An 18,572-nucleotide genomic window follows, 5' to 3' on the forward strand; every position below is an offset into this window, starting at 1 on the left:
TATTTGGAGTAATTTGCCAGCTAGCCAGTAACTTTATTTATGTATTTAATGAATTTAATGAATAATGAATTATTGCCTGCAGAAAGGCTGTCTTCATGGCACAAAAACAAAGTGAATAACAAGTCGTACAATTGACAAAAAATATATATAAAACATTTCAGATTCAGATTCATAAAAAAAAAAAAAAAAAAAACATTAAGGTGATACTTTTTATCTATATATACAGCAAATATATTTTTCAATAAAAATAATGCAAAAATAATCTTTTTTTTTGGCCAGTAATTTATCTCAATTCACCCACCGTTGACATATGCGGCGAAAAAAATAAATGTTGGTCCCTGCTTTAAAGTCTGTTTAAAATGTGCAAAGCAGGGTAAAGATATATTGTTTGTATGCAAAATGAAATTACAATGTGAAGTTAGAGCTTCTTTATGCATTACAATCATCTAAACTGGAACTGTCAGCATTTAGAGGCTTTGCTGAAACATGAGGAGAATAACTGCAATGGCCAAGTCAAACACAACACACTTTAAGACTACTTACAATCCAGAGAGACCATTTGTTATTTTCTGCTAAAATCTGACCTTTTTGCGAGGTTGTCACATGACCTGTTAAATGTGGCCCAGGTCTGAACATGTAAATAGACAACCGTTCAAAAGTTTGTGGTCTGTAATATATTTTTTTTTTTTTTTGATGAAAAAAATTACTTTTGTTCAGGAAAGGATGATGCATTAAATTGAACAAAAGTGACAGTAAAGACAAAGTGTGTGTTAAGGGTGAGAGGTTTTCACTGGGAGCCTGAGCAATTCTAGTAAACAGTGTGATTTATAAAGCTATCATGTGCATGTATGACCATAAGTCATCGAAAGACTTGGAGTGACCCAACACGAAACCAGCCTTTCATAAATTCCTGTTCAAGCACAATCAGCACCAGTCATGAAAAATGCCAAGCGTCATCTTTCAAAAGCATTAAAGACGGACAAAATAAATACAGCAAATACAGAAAATGCAGTGAGCTATTGGCTGCTTTCTGTTAAATACTATCCAGTGCATCACATGTCAGACTTATTATTTAGTAAAAGACACTTAATATCCAATAATAATATTGATTTGACAGCACTGACACTATTGGATGAGAACAAAACTTAAATGATATAATATAATATAATATAGAACAAAACTGAACTGAACTGAGCTGAATAAATACACAATTGTCTTCTATTGACCTGCTTTATAGCTGAATACAATTTTCATAACTGTTCCATAATTGTTTCACTTTTCACAGTTAATGAACTGAACCAACACTACACTGGCTATCTATTGTCTTTTAGAGCTGCAGAATTTGAATTATCTCATATTTGATGAAGTTCGCATCACTGATTCTGAAAAGTCCTATTTATTACTGTGAAGCTGCTTTGAAACATCATATTGTGCTATATAAATAAAGGTGACTTGACTGACTCGCGATCGCCAAAAAACAAATGAAGCATCAGAAACTGAAAGGGTTCTTCACTCACGTCATAGCCTGATAGATGGACTCCACACCAAAACGCATGGCAAACTCATCCACGATCTCCTGCGACACGTCGTCAAAATAAACCTTCCAGGCATCGTCGCCTTTGACTTCTGGGATCTTCACGACTCCACTGTTCTTCACCTCCGTCAGGTAGTGGAAGAGATTCTGCAGAGGAACATAAGAATCATGAAGAGCCATGTTATTTCAAGAGATAAACAGAATCGGGAAACCTGTTTAGGGGCCAAGCACTGTGCACGAACTGCAACAACATTGATATGGAATAGATGTCGAGAAATATCAACAGCACAGCCAACTTGGAAAGGTTAACATTTCAGGGTGCCAACCTACTGTCATCACACCGACAGAAATGCCACAACACTGTGCAGCCAATGGTGGTATGAAATATAATATAATATAATATAATATAATATAATATAATATAATATAATATAATATAATATAATATAATATAATATAATATAATATGGGAACACATAAAAAATAACGAAATATTGTATATGTAATGACTCAATCTAAATATCACATTTTGTGAAATTAATGTATTTTAATTATAAAATAATTAAAAAATATATATATCAAGTTTATATATATATATATTTTTTATAATTGTATTACATTTTGTCGTGTTTTACAGTAAAAATATCATTCTAAATTTAAACAATCTAAAAGTACATTTAAATCAAATCAAATCAAGTATATTTGTATAGCGCTTTTCACAATACAGATTGTATCAAAGCAGCTTCACAGTATTAAATTAAAATAAAATAATACAACAAGGTTTGTTTCTAGTGGAATTTATTGATTGATAGAATAAAATTAAATATCCCCAAAATATCCCCAACTGAGCAAGCCAAAGGCAACAGTGGCAAGGAACCGAAAAAAACTCCATCAAGTGACCTAATGGTGTCCTAAAACTCCATCAGGTGACCTAATGGAGAAAAAAAAAAACTTGGGAGAACCCAGGCTCAGTCGGGGCCAGTTCTCCTCTGGCATTTATGAACTAGAGGCCGGATTGTAGTTTGAACTGTAAGATTAACAATATTATATGAATGCCTGGCCGAAAAGATGCGTCTTTAATCTAGTTTTAAACTGGGAGAGCAAGTCCGAGCAACGAACAGTATCAGGAAGACTATTCCAGAGTTTCGGAGACAAATGTGAATATGCTCTCCCTCCTTTGGTTGATCTGGATTATCCTAGGTATGACCAAAAGCCTCGAATTTATTGATCTTAAAGAGCGCGATGGATTATAGGGCGTTAGAAGATCCGTTAAATAGACTGGAGCTAAGCCGTTTAGGGCTTTATAAGTCAGTAGCAATACCTTATAATTAATACGGAACTTTATAGGTAGCCAATGTAGTGATGATAAAATCGGTGTTATATGATCATATTTTCTTGATCTAGTAAGAACTCTAGCAGCTGCATTTTGGACTAACTGTAGCTTGTTTATTGAGGATGCAGGACAACCAGCTAATAAAGCATTACAGTAATCTAGTCTCGAGGTCATGAATGCATGAACTAACTTTTCTGCATCAGAAACTGATAGCATATTACGTAGCTTAGCAATGTTTCTAAGGTGGAAAAAGGCTGTTTTTGTAACATACGAAATATGATTTTCAAAAGACAGGTTACAATCGAGTATAACACCCAGGTCTTTTACTGTAGAGGATAAAGTAACAGGACATCCTACGATGTCAAAGTTGTATTGTGAGAGGTTCTGTGGGCGGTTTTTTGAACTGATAAGTATTACCTCTGTCTTGTCTGGATTTAATAAAAGAAAATTACGCGTCATCCAATCTTTTATATCTTTAACACACTCTGTCAAATTGGATAATTTAGCGTTTTCATCATTCATTCACTTACTTTGCAAAAAATGTACTCAAAGAAAAATACAGAGAAAATGTATTTATCCCATTGGTTTTTGCTATATTAAGCACAAATCTACCAAAATAGTATTAAAGATATTTATGTATTTTTACTGGAAATGCAACATTTTGAACATTAATTTTTTTTGCAGTGTTTTGTAAAATGTAGTTTACACATACCTCGTGTAAACATGTGTACTGCCCATGAGGCGGAGCCACCTTCTCTTCTCCTTTCATCTCAACGCTGATCTTCAGCCTGATGGCCCCCGACACCATCGACTTATCCGTACGCTTCTCTGCAGGGAAAGACGACAACAAGAGCAAGAAAGGTGAATTGAGCATGTGAACAGAGGATAGATAAGACCAGAAGAAATAGAAATAAGACAAGTGAAATATTGAAGAGTGCTGGAGCTGCAGAATTTCCCTCCTCTCTGACCCTGTCAATAGCACATGTGTAATGCAGCTGACCTCAGAACAGTGACCTGCAGACAGACACACACCAAATCTCATCAGCGTACGGCCATGTTCCTTTACAAATCTGACCCCAGGTCAAACTGCAAATTTAAGCAGGCCAATGAACACTGAAACAGACGCCAAATTTAGAGCATCAACCTAAGCTAAAAGTTTAACGTCAACCATTGTACTTTTGTAACGTGAGACTTTATCTTTGGTATAAAATGCACGATGATGAATCGTGCTTCAGAAACGCTTTCCCCGCCACTGACAGAATTGTCTGTAATTTATGAGATAACTATGTAAGCTTGTTTCCGCCACAGAATAAAAAATAAAAAAAGGAATTGTGGCTTTTTATCTCACAATTCTGACTTTTTTTCCTCACAATTACATCTAGATATACATATAATATATATATATATATATATATATATATATATATATATATATATATATATATAAAGTGATATAAAGTCAGAATTGAGTGATATAAAGTCAGAATTTAGTGTGAAAAGTGAGAAAATAACTCGAAATTCTGATTTTCTTTTCTCAGAGTTGCATGATTACATCTCGCAATTCTGACTTTATAACACGCAATTGGGAGATATAAAGTCAGAATCGCATGATATAAAGTCGCAATTGCGTGTTATAAAGTCAGAATTGTGAGATATAAACTCGCAATACTGAGGAAAATCTTTTTTTAACTTTATAACTCACAATTGTGAGTTTATATCTCACAATTCAGAGAAAAGATGTCAGAATTGCGAGTTTATTTCTCACAATTCTGACTTTATAACACGAAATTGTAAGTTTATATCTCACAATTCTAACTTTATAACATGCAGTTGCGTGTTTATACCTTGTTAAAATGTTTTATTCTGTGGCGAAAAAAAGCTTCCATAGATAACACTTTCATGTTCATTGACAGAAATTTCTGGCTTTCTGCGTATCTGTTATACAGTAGGGGCGCTATTACGCATCTTCTGAAAGAGTACAGAATCTCTGGTTCAAAACAAAGGCAAAAAAGAAGCAGAAAAAAAAAAAAGCGATAAAATCATTGCTTAAGCAAGTTATAGTCTTTGACAAAAACGCGATTCATTTTTTATGAAACTTACCCACATTCAAGTGCTGATAAAAAAAAATGAATGAATGAAGCTGGAATAAAATGTTTATTTGTTGTTTAAAAGCAGAGGCTCTGTTCTTTCTTTTGATATATTGCATGTTCAGATATTGCTGGCGGTGATTTGCAATCCACTTTAATTTAATATTGACTTGAAATTTGATATACGGCAGCTTCTATTAAAATAATAAAGGAAAAATGGCACTTTGCAGACAATACTCCTCACATCTTGTTTTATCTCTTAATTGCTCTAATTGATGTCTGGTCCGTGGCCGCAACGTCCAGTCAAACTCCCATCTGGATCTTTCTCACATCTCGATGTGGACAGATGGAGAAGGACGGCACAGATATCAGCGGTTCAGTTTAGCCAGAGTCACAGCTCTAAAAACGCATGCTTCTCCTCCAAGCCAAAGAAAACAATCCAACACACAAACCATCAACAAAAGCAGAAATGATTCTCTGCAGAACAATGAGGCCATCTGCAACTTTCCTTGAGGAGTATTAAAGGGATAGTTCATCATTAGCGAAGCTAGAATACCTGATATAAAGCACAGGATGAACTTCTTTTATGGTGTGTCTTTGTAATTTTTTGGAGCCACTATGGATAAATCTCACAAAGTAATGCTCAGAGGGATCACATTTCAACCTAAAATCAAAATATTATATTATACATTTTTAATGATCAAGTCGTGCTCTGACAAGACATTTTTGACAATTAAACATTTTTAATGTAAAAAAGCAACCTAATTGTCATTGATTTTTGGGAAAACTAATAAAAATATATATAAAAAACAAATTCTCATTAATTATATATACAAATAATAAATAAATAAACAAACAAACAAATAAATAACTACCTAAATATTTATTATTATTATAAATTCATTAATTTATTTATGGGGTAAAAAATGTACTGAAGAGAAAAGCATTAATATATTATTTTGGGAAGAAAAAAAAGTCATAAAGGTTTAGCTTGACATGTGGGTGAGTAAATGGTGATTATTTTTTGTTTGTTTGTTTGTTTTTTGTTAATGATTCCTTTCAATTTTGGTGAGATTTTTGATCGAAGAGGCCCATAACATACCGAGATTATACCAGACGTCCATCTCCCCGCTCAGCATCCGCACCTCGATGATAGTCTGACCCAGAAAGTCATCAGATTCCTTCTTAAAGTGCTGCTTTACTCTGGACTTTATGTCGTCGTCTTCATCCCACACACGAACTTTTATACGGTCTGTGGCGTTATGGCATTCACTGAGAATAGAGAGAAAGGAGTGTTAGAAACATTTCTCCTACAATTTCAATTTCTCATCAAAATTTGATGAGAATTGTTTGAGCTCGAGATCTTTTGATTGCAATCCGTTGGTATCTTGGGAAATCTGAGCATAGAATCTGAAAACCAGGAGACTTAAAAATCTTTTTGCTCACCATATAATATCATTGCTGCTTTCTAAGAACAAAAAACAAAACCGACATTAAAGAGATCTCATTTGAGATTTTTCTTTCTCCAGACAGAACGCTATTGACTTAATTTAAGAGTCAATTTACCTTTGAGGACGTCCCCAAAGGGAAGTCTTTTGTTATTTAGCTGACATCAAGGGACAGTTTTGTCCCTAAAGTATAGCCAAGAAAATCCACACACACACACACACACACACACACAGAAGAGTCACGAGCTGCTTGCCGAACTGCTTTTAAAGGTCATATGCTCCACTGAATCTCCAAACAGGGCACTTAGCCTCCTGTGGTCCATCTCTATGTCTCTCTCTCCAGTGGAGGGTTGATGTGAGAGACAGACGGGCTCACAGACAGACGTTACGCCTGCAGACAAACGCTCCACAGATGCAGTCAACGCACCACAGCCTCACAGCACTACAGAACACAGCACAGCCCCGAAACACTTCCAATCACATCAAATCATACTGACTGACATGATCCTAAGGAGAAAATATAAATATCATAATATTAAAAGAACGGTAAGAGTTTTGTACAATGATCGCTGTGAGGGCTAGACAAATCCTGACACCGTTGCTTTATATGGAAGAATCAGGTCTGATCGTTTACCTGTCCTTTTAATCAGTTCATTCTTGATGACATCAACTGATGTATTGGAATTCATACAGTACCGTTTAGTAAGTTTGGTGTCAGTAAGTAATGGGTCAGTTCATTTTAAAGAAATTAAAACTAAGTGACAGTAAAGACTTTTATAAAAGTAGAAAAGATTTATATTTCAAATAAAAGGCTGTTATTCTGAATCTATTCATCAAAAAATTCTGAAAAAAAATGTCAGTAAGATTTTCTTTAAAGAAATGAATACTTTGATTTTGCAAAGAAGCATTAAATTGATCAAAAGCGAGAGTAAAGTAATTTATGATGTTACAAAAGATTTATATTTCAAATAAATGCTGTTCTTTTGAACTTACTTTCATCAAAGAATCCTGAAAAAAAAACATAATAATAATATCCCGGTTTCCATAAAAATCACAACTGTTTTCAACTTTGATAATAATAAGAAATGTTTCTTAAGAAGCAAATCAGCATAATAGAATGATTTCCAAGCAGATGAGACTTCTTTCAAAAACATTTAAAAAAAATACCAACCCCAAACTTTTGCACTGAAAGAAATTTTTTTTTTTTTTTTTTAAGCTTTTGAAAGGTCAAAGATAGATGTCTCTTCACAAGAACAAATGGCCATAGGAAATTACACTGACATGGATTCAAACTGTGCAAGAAAAAGCAGAGTAAAAAAAATTCACAGAAGCACAAAGATTTTTGCACAATTTGCACTTTACAATATGAAGGTGACATTAAAATAAGTAAATTTCTTGCTGTGGAAATATACAAATTCTCTCAAAATCCTCAAGTGTGTAGAAATGAAGCACCTACTCCACCCAATGTGTCCTCATTAACAGTCTCTGCAACTAAATCTGAAATGTATACATTTTATAAATTAGACAAGTTATCCCAGTTTCTGCTTTTCTTTGAAGTTTCTTACTAGAGAGCACTAGAGAGTTTTAGTTTAAAGCTAATCCAGAAAGTGTGCTAATATGTAAATGAGACTAGCCACATGGTGCAACTTTGGGGTGGAGGAGCTGCTAAAGAGAACTGGATCAATGTCACAGATTTACTTCTATGTGCCATCGTGTTTTACAGAACATTCCGCACGCTAAAACGCTAGGTCTTCTCAACGTGGCATTAGAAGAGAAAATACACCACAACAGAAGCTCAAGATCGGAGAAATTTATAGTGACTCTTCATCAGCAGTTATAAAAAGACATACTGTGAAGACTGTTTGATAAATTTAATTTGCTATTATGACAGAGAAAGACTATCAACCTGAGAAAACAAATGCAAGGTCTTCCACTATCTCTCAAATGCTTTTCTCTCACTTAAAAAGTTTAAACAGGGAACTGAGAACTCATCTCATAATAAGTATTTCCCCATAATCCTGCATAAATCATTCCAAATCAACAGATCCAGCATCTTCTGAAGCCCTAGAGTCTCTCATCATCCTATAGATATTTATCATGAGATTTAGATGAAGAAATGCACACACTGAAAGCGACAGAGCGTTTTCCCACACACTCTCTCATTCACATAGTGCTGAAACTGCAATGCTGCTGCATGAAAATCCACATCTTACTGTCTTTGAAAGGGTTCAAAATTTAACAAGCGTCAAATGCGTGAACAAATAGGCTTTGGCGAGACATAAAAGTAGCTGGCCATTTGGCCAGACTCCTCAGAAAAGTGTAAACACTGTGAATCCTTCAAAAGATTTCTCTATTTGTTTAAGCATCCCGACCGACAGACACAGCATTACTGATTCAACCAATAGCAGAGTTTGGTGTGGAACTATGTTTATTCAACCAATGGCAGAAGGAGGACGTGTTCTAAAATAGTGCACACCAACCCGCTATGTGGTGAATGACAACATTACAGACTTAGATTTGAAGAAAACTATTTTTTTTTGTAATTGGACAATAAAGGCGGGAATACACTGTGCGATTTTCGTCCGATTTTGAGCCGAATTCTGACTCGTGTGGTGAATGACAACATTACAGACTTAGATTTGAAGAAAACTATTTTTTTTGTAATTGGACAATAAAGGCGGGCATACACTGTGCGATTTTCGTCCGATTTTGAGCCGAATTCTGACTCGTGCGACTCTTTTTCGGGTCGGCCCGATTTTCAGCTTTGTCGTGCGTCATTTGTCGTGCAGTGTTCGTGCAGTGTACAGGGGGAAACGAGAGGCGATTAACCTCTCACGACCGGCAATCAGATGGTCGGATGAATTTCTGGCATGTTAGATATTTTGGTCGCTCCTCGTGACTATATCGCACAGTTGAAGCAGAGCTACGAACCGATTGCCCTAAACTCAGTGTTTTTTCCCTCACTGCGCCTGCGCGAAAACAGTTTCATCTGCAGCAAAAAAAAAAAACGAAAAAAGGGAGATCTTTAAGTTCTGTAGTTCAAAGCTACAAATTACTGTTGCTTACCTCCAGTTTGTGTTGCAAAATGGATTAACCCTTACCCACTTCTACCAAGCCACCTGCGGAGTAGGCTACACTTTGCCTCTTTTATTATTAAAAAATGTTTTTGAAATAAATCATTGATGAATTATTGCAGTGTTCGGACATATTATAGACTGTTAATAATTAATTATATGTATATAATTCAATGTAATCGACCTAAATGTTTTAGACAATTTTTAATGAGGAGAAGTAAAGCTAATATTTTATTATCCTCACAGCGCGTTGGTTATGCGGTGATGCGCTATGAAATTGTTGCGTGGCTATTTAATTATAATAGCCTATCAGTTTAATAATAAAAGTAGCCTTCCCTAATAATAAGAATAATAATAATATAATAATACTAGCCTACTAATAATTTAATATATAAATTGGAAATGCTAAATCTTCTTGATATTGATAGCTGATGCTTGTTTTGACAATATCTCTGGATAACCCCGGCACGAGGGTTTATCGCGCTGATTCGCGCATATTTCACACGTATAGTGTGAGCAGTGAAGTCGCAGCTCGACGTTCGGACCGTACAGTGTGAGCACATAAATCCTGAGCTTTGGCTTTACATCGCATGCGATCTACTCGTTCAGTGTGAGTAGGTAACCTTGCTGAAATCGCACAGACATCGCACAGTGTATGCCCGCCTTAACGGTACAAGACTGTGTACTGTGTAATGACTGTAATGGCTTTACTGTGGGAAAGAACTACAATCCCATGAATCACAGAATAGACAATTAAATGTATATATTTATATGTATGAATATATATACTGTATATAAGTTTAAGTATTTATGTCATTTGCAATGCTTCATGGGAGAGGCCGTTCCCTGCAAGCTCTTTTGGCTTTTTTTTTATTTGAGGCCTGCAACTCTCTGATTGGTGGAATTTTTGCACAGCATTATGAGTACTGTAATTTTTTACCACAAATTCCACTGTTAAACATGATTATTTAAAAAAATAAGTTGAAATAATGCAAATATATGGCTTCAAGAAAAGCATATATCATCAATTAACAACCTCATAGCTCACAAGAGGTCAGTAAGTTATCGTTAAAAATGGAGAAAATCGGAACCCGACTGTTGAACTCTATAAAGACACTTGAGGCTGTGTTTTATAATGAATACAGACACGACTGAAGGGGTAACAGGCCCTTTGCTGCTTGTTGTGTCTTAACACAACACCTTAGTGTGTAACTATATTCACAATACAGCCAGGCCTCTCATTCATTATTGCTCAAGGAAGTCACAGACAGTAATTACCTGTCATATTTCTCATTTCTCATACCAGTGCGAGGTCTACCACTTACACTGTACAGCAAGAGAGTGTGATCTCTTCTTTAACCCTCATGTGGTGTTCAAAACCCTATAACACCTGTGGTGTTCCCGGTCAAAAATGACAGGCCAATAAAAAAAAGCTTATAAATCACTCATTATACCATATTTTCACCCAATCTTGGATTCAATCTTTTTGTCAACATGTTCTCTTTCAATTAGGACTGGTTTTATATTTTGATTTGCATCTGAATAATCATAGGCCTCATTTATTTGAGAGTAGGCATTTCATTTTTTGAGTAATTTTTTTTAAAATTTTGAATAATTTTGGAAATATTAAATAAAATCTGAAGAAAATTGGTATTGTTGATCACACTAGTCTACTCTAATGTTTCACCAGGAATTTTGTTTTGAAACTTTTGTTTTGTAAAAAATATGGCACATAGTCACACTTGTGGTGTTCCCGGTCAAAAATGACCGGCCTATAAAAAATAGCTTATAAATCACTCATTATACCATATTTTCACCCAATCTTGGATTCAATCTTTTTGTCAACTTGTTCTCTTTCAATTAGGACTGGTTTTATATTTCTGTTTGCATCTGATTAATCATGGGCCTCATTTATCTGAGAGTAAGCATCTCATTTTTTGAGTAAAAAACAAATAATTTATGAGTAAATTTGGAAATATGAAAAAAAAATATGAAAAAAATGGCTACTGTTGATCACACTAGTCTACTCTAATACTTCACCAGGAATTTTGTTTTGAAACTTTTGTTTTGTAAAAAATATGGCACATAGTCACACTTGTGGTGTTCCCAGTCAAAAATGACCAGCCTATAAAAAATAGCTTATAAATCACTCATTATACCATATTTTCACCCAATCTTGGATTCAATCTTTTTGTCCACTTGTTCTCTTTCAATTAGGACTGGTTTTATATTTATATTTGCATCTGATTATTCATAGGCCTCATTTATTTGATAGTAGGCATCTATTTTTTTGAGTAAAAAACAAAACATTTTTGAATAATTTTGGAAAAATTAAATCAAATCTGAAGAAAATTGGCACTGTTGATCACACTAGTCTACTTTAATGTTTCACAAGGAATTTTGTTTTGAAAAACTTTTATTTTGTACAAAATGGCACAGAGTTACTCTTGTGGTGTTCCACTGGGCCATTGAGGGCCATTGTTTCAGTTGGCCATTGAAAGTGAATGGGAGAGACATGTGTTAGAAGTCCATGAGGAATATCTTTAGATCTGAGTGATGGATTATGGTGAGTTTGGGCTCTTTTTAATCTTAACAATCTCATGTAAATAATGATGTGCCATTTTCCACAATTTATGCATGCTTCATTGAGTTATGAGTTAAAACGCGACATAAGTGCTAGGCTACATCTATATTCAAGGCTCTGTGTGCGCCTGTTGGGGTTTGTGTGTTACAACTCCATTAGGAATATCTTTAGATCTGAGTGATGGATTATGCTGAGTTTGGGCTGTTTTTAATCATGATAGTCTGCTGAAAATAATGATGTACAGTTTTCTACGATCTGTGCATGCTTCGTGAAGTTATGAGCGAAAACCAAACGTGAGTGCTTCATGAGTATATACTTGGCTAGATGCGTCTGTGGTATTTTCTGTGTTAGAACGCCATGAGGAATATCTTTAGATCTGATTGATGGAATATATTGAGTTTGGGCTCTTTTTAATCGTGAGCTCCTGCTGTAAATAACGATGTGCCATTTTTCATGATCGATGTATGTTTCATGAAGATACGAGTAAAAAGGCCAAGTCTAAGCTACCTTGATTGGCTACGTGAGTCTGTGCGTCTGTGGTATTTTTTTGTGTTAGAACTCCATGAGGAATATCTTTAGTTCTGAGTGATGGATTATATTGAGTATGGACTCATTTTAATTGTAAGCATCTGCTGTAAATAATGATGTGTCATTTTCCACAATCGGAGCATGTTTCATGAAGTTACGAGCGGAAATGTGTCTAAAATTCAGAATCCATACATGGTTTACACATGGGTCTCTTGACGGGCTTCTTTTAGAAAAACCTAGCTCAAGTTTAGTAAAAAGCCTGAAACAATTATGCTTGTTGTATTCTACTCATTGAGACCTTTCAAATGACATATGACACAGGACTATCTGAGCTGTATGATGTATTTGACATATTGCTGAATGTAATACAAAAAAGTAGTTTATAAATTATGATTTTTTTTTCTTCTAATTATCAGCAAATTACTCGGCACTACTTAGGAGTTTATCAAATTGGCTACATTCATTGTAAATTTCAGACTCTAAGCTTTCAAATGACACCTATTTTAAGTTGATCAAGCTAATAGTTTTGAAAAATATTATGATTATTTATTTCGCAGCTAGGTGGCGCTTGCAGGGGGTACACTCAGTTTTAGAGTGATAACTCAGCAGTCGTTAGGATGAATGTTGTTCCATTCATTGGATGCATTGGTCTCTCCCATTCACTTTCAATGGCCCATTGAAACAATGGCCCACAATGGCCCTCAATGGCCCAGTGGAACACCACAAGTGTAACTCTGTGCCATATTGTACAAAATAAAAGTTTTTCAAAACAAAATTCCTGGTGAAAAATTAAAGTAGACTAGTGTGATCAACAGTGCCAATTTTCTTCAGATTTTATTTAAAATTTCCAAAATTATTCAAAAATAATGTTTTTTTTACTTAAAAAAATTAGATGCCTACTCTCAAATAAATGAGGCCTACGATTAATCAGATGCAAATAGAAATATAAAACCAGTCCTAATTGAAAGAGAACAAGTTGACAAAAAGATTGAATCCAATATTGGGTGATAATATAGCATAACAAGTGATTTATAAGCTATTTTGAGTAGGCTCGTCATTTTTGACCGGGAACACCACAAGTGTGACTCTGTGTCATTTTGTACAAAATAAAAGCATTTCAAAAGAAATTTCCTGGTTAAACATTAAAGTAGACTAGTGTGATCAACAGTGCAATTTATTTTCATATTTTTCTCAATATTGCCAAAATTATTAACAAATAATGCTTTTTTCACTCAAAAACTGAGGTGCATAAGCTCGGATAAATGACTCCTACAATTAAACTGTTTGAAAATTGAATACAAAACCAGTCCTAATTGAAAGAAAACAAGTTGATAAAAAGATTGAATCCAATTTTTGGGGATAATATAGCATAACGAGGGATTTATAAGCTATTTTGTGTAGGCCTGTCATTTTTGACAGGGAACACCATAGGTGTAACAAGGTGAAAAAAACAACACAAAAAAAGTAAAAAAAAAAAAAAAAAAATTTGGACAAGTTGTTATAGTCTCTGTGAACAAAGTCACTAAGTTTCAGTTCAATGCGATAACATTAACTAGTATTTTCAGGAAAAAGAAAATCTTCTCCAGTCAAAAATGACATGAACACCACATGAGGGTTAATATTCTCTGAACTGTTTTTACTCAGTTTCAGCTCTATATTCTTACACCACACTCTTCTCCTTTTCTTGTACACCAGAGGTGTCAAAGAAACATCCCAGGGACCAGTCAAAGTCTATGGACAAGCTCAATTCAACCCACAGGATGATTGCAAATTACATGTAAAAATATAAAATAAAATATAATAATAAAATATATAATTTATATACCACACTATGTTACAGCAGGGCTGTAAGGAAATGAATGTAACACAGATGATATATATGATGGATGGATGGTCCTTGTGATAACAGTTTGTCAGGCAGAAAATCCAAACGTTTGCCTATCATCCATCGACCTCAAATATGGCTTATTCTTTGAAACATATAAGTATTAGCAACTTTTTTTTCACGACACATTCATAATCATTACTTTTGCCGGTGTGCTGTGGCAAGCTTTAAGCCCAATTTATACTTCTGCGTCAAACTCACGTCATAGCTACGTCGTAGGCTGTGTGTAGCACACGTAGACTACGGCGTACCCTGACGTGCACCTATCCAAAAATTGAATAACGCGTCAATTCTATGCGGACCGCAAGTGCTGTGATTGGTCTGCTAGAATCCCTCCCTTGGGTTTCACGTTCACATGTGCAATTGACCGTTCGCAAAGACCCGCCCCCCTTAGTTACTGTCGCTATGTCCGACAAGCTACGCCGTTCTCACGCCACACCATGTTCTCACGCAGTGAAAAATACATTGCGGAGCAGAGAGGAGACTGACAACACGCTGACAGACAGGACAGATCAGGTTACTTTTCGGTTACGTTTGATATTAAACATATTAAACAAAGTCTCACCTTTCAAATTTGGTCATTTTTTAAAAGAAATTTAAACAATAAATACAGTTTTGTGTCTCTTTAATGTGTCGTGACAGATCGCTGTAGAGCATCAGTTAAAGCTGATCGTGAACCGATCATCTCTTCCTTCTAGTTAATTTATAGCCTCAAATAAACATGAACAAACATAAGAAGGAATGTTGTTTTAACCACGGAAAGATGTCAGTACACTCCGTTTTTCAAGTTCAAATCCTCCCATGTTAATCTACTAACTCTCCTGACTGCTATGTCGGGCAAAATGGCGGATGGCGAAGTATGATTGGTCAGATCACCTGTCAATCAAGCTCCCTGCTAAGGGTCAATTGCACGTCAATGCTGACAACGACGCAGAAGTATAAATGAAAACCGACGCGTAGCCTACAGCGTAGAGGCTACGGCGTAGGTCTGACACAGAAGTATAAATCAGCCTTTATGTGTGTGTTTGAGAGCTGATTAGGCTATGTAAAGACAATTAAAGGCTCATTATTATGATTGTTATTATAGGCTCCTTATTACCTACACGTGTGATTAGTCGACAAATCGCTTAAATGAACGACTAATAGTCGACTACAAAAATCTTTAGTCGAGGGCAGCCCTAATAGATAGATAGATAGATGTAGCCATTGACTTTAAAAAGGGGTTTGATACTGCTGTTTTCGGCCACTCTCATTTTCTTTTTCTAAACAGCTTCACTGATCATCTTTCATCTCATCATCTTCTTGGTTGGCTCCCATGGGACTTTTAACGATTGGTGCAGAAAGCTGTGGGGGCAGGGAAGGGTGAACGAGGGGTTGGCAGACCAAAACCTTTAGAAAGGTTTCCTTAAGAAGCTTTCATACCACCATCAACATAAACTCCCCATAATGCTTAGAGGCCATCTCTTCAAGCACCCAGGGACTGTCAAATTTTGACATGTCACAGCACGCGCGCACTGGCCGTTCATGTAGCCTTTAGAATCAGTGCATAACTTCCTCTTTAACCCTCAGAGGTCGGAGATCACGCCGGCGTGATCTGCTCGCTTTTTTCCTTATGAGTTGAATTGAGACCCCAAATACTCTTTTGACTTTGATTTTACAAAACAAGTTTCATACATCAATCGATTCTGTTAAATGTGTATTATTTTTGTGTATACTCACAATAAAAACAAAGTGTTGTGCTTTTTGCCAAATAAAGATAAATATACACATTAAGCGAGTTCTGCCGTCTCTCTGCCAGTAAAGTCCATTCTGAAACCCGTCCGAAAATGAGCAATAACTCAGTGAATACTCAGTCAAACAGGCATACAGACACACAGGCATGAAGCTTGAATTATCTTCTTTTAAATGAAGTAATTTATATAAAAAACAAATATTCTCATCTTGTGAAATCTGTATTAAAAGAGAGCGATTCCAGTCGACCTCATTAGAGCTAATTCAAATGTAATGTGACTCCGCCCACGGAGAGCGCACGCTATTCAAACGCAAATGGCTGAGGCAATCCGCGTAATCCTGTGAACGCCCCCATATCAGCTCGAGAAAACCAAAACACAAGTTTATTCAGAACATTACTTGTTTACAACGTCTCGCAGCGCTGTGAGGAATAATGAGGAATACGAGCTGAGGAATACTAGTAAGTTTTTCCTTCTCGGGTTTCTGTTTATGAATGAATGAACGGCATAGATGCGCGCTGTTTACCACAGCTGGCAAAAAACAATATTACGTGACAGTTCTCCATTATGGACGCGAGCGCTCTAAAAAAAAGCACTACAAGACTTTCAAACTTTCACAGAGACCTCAAAACAGAAAGTACAAATCCTTTCTTTAAAACGAATTTCGTTTTGTATCAATTGTATCTTAATTTTAATAATTTTTTCATTAACAAATTTCCTGGATTTAAAGTAAATATAGGCTAGCAATCACAACATAAGGTGCTTGAACTGTGTGAATGAATGATGTTTTAGCAAACTGTATTGCTATACTGAGATGAGTAAAAATCGACTGAAATATGTTGAAATAAAATGTAGGCTATTTGTATAAGCAACGTATTAAACTGCAAATTAACAATATGCCCTAATATTTCATGAAAACAACATTACACAGTCAGGCGAAATATGAAAGACAACATCTTGTTGACTAGATTTGGGTACAGTTTTTACTGTAGAGTATACTGCCACGTCAAATAAGCTTTTGTTTAGCAATTTCTATATATAAATTACTATTTTTGTCAAAAATAAGTCATCAACTAAGATGTTAGCTGTTCCAATGTTGACTAAATTCAAACTAATGAATACATAGATAAAATGTAGGCCTATAATCATTTTTTTTTACAAAGAAAGAGTACACTTGAAATATTGTTGAAATTGTAATTATTGTTGTAATTGTAACCTTTTTAATAAAATAGCAAAACATATTTACAAGATATAGATGTAAGCAAAATCTTAAATGGTCAATATAAGTCTTCTTCTAAATATATCTTTTGTCCTTGCATTGTGGCTCAGTCAGTGTCACACCTGAGTGAATGGCTCATCATTATGCAGAGTGGGTGGGACATTGTATTTCTCAGGTGTAAACCACTCCTCGTTCACGCCCCCCTCGCATATTGGCTTTCCAAGCAAAACCTGTTTTACATCAATTTAAATCAATGTATGGTTTTATGTGAACGATAAAGCAAGACTATTTTCACATAATTTTGAAGAAAAAATTCTAGGCGAGGACATCCATTAGTCAAAAGTCTTATTGACACATATTTACTATGTGTTTTGTGGCCTTATTTTAGAAATTTTAGTTTTTAGTTTTTTCAATATCCATGCATAAACATTATTCTCTCAAAAATGAAAACATGTACATACACGTGGCTCACATATTATTGTAGCCCTGTTTGTGCTTTATAGAGTGAATTTACACCTTTGCCATTAATATGTTTATAAGCAACTGAAAAAAGCACAAATGTCAGGGCATGTCAGAACATCTCAAGGGCCCCAAAAACAGCCCAGACCCCAGAGGGTTAAATGCATGACATCAGTGGAGGAAGTAAAGCGTGCATTACTCAGAGGGGATTTACATCACTCTCAGAGCAGCCATCAACACCCTTTAACATTTTCATACAGTATAAGATTGGTTTGGGTGAAATGACCATGAAACACCCCTAATGGATCCCACCCAACAACACACAGAATCAGCAACATATCTACTGGTGTTTACTAAGACAAGACTCACTATTACTGCAGCTCATAATTAGCCTTTAAACAGTGATTTAAACAAATGCATGACTAGGGATGACAAAAGCACAGCCCCTTTAGTATTAAGTAAAAAAATAAAAGAAATATAATATGTAAATATAAATATAAACTGCTGGGGGATAAAAACATTGAATATGTGTCAAAATATTTTATCCATGCATTAGACATTGCAGTGTAAACGCAGCCTAACAAACCTGCCACTGTCTAATGATAATTGATTTCAATTGAACAACATTATAGACAATAAAAAGAAAAACACTCACTGCTTACTCCTTTGTTCCTGCGTGTATATACACAAT

General features: G+C 35.2%; 1 protein-coding gene across 2 annotated transcripts in view; it reads right to left on the bottom strand.

Moving 5' to 3' along the window:
- Window positions 1-18,572, bottom strand: part of unc13c (unc-13 homolog C (C. elegans)) — a 262,698-nt gene that overhangs the window by 189,394 nt on the left and 54,732 nt on the right. For both annotated transcript variants that reach the window (XM_084123554.1, XM_084123553.1), the window contains exons 10-12: window positions 6,057-6,226; window positions 3,580-3,695; window positions 1,518-1,681 (exon numbers count right to left, since the gene is read on the bottom strand). In XM_084123554.1, the coding sequence (XP_083979680.1) occupies window positions 1,518-1,681; window positions 3,580-3,695; window positions 6,057-6,226 (450 nt within the window). The remainder of the gene's footprint in view (window positions 1-1,517; window positions 1,682-3,579; window positions 3,696-6,056; window positions 6,227-18,572) is intronic.

Source organism: Abramis brama, assembly GCF_963993115.1.
Source record: "Abramis brama genome assembly, chromosome: 9".
NCBI lineage: Eukaryota > Metazoa > Chordata > Actinopteri > Cypriniformes > Leuciscidae > Abramis > Abramis brama.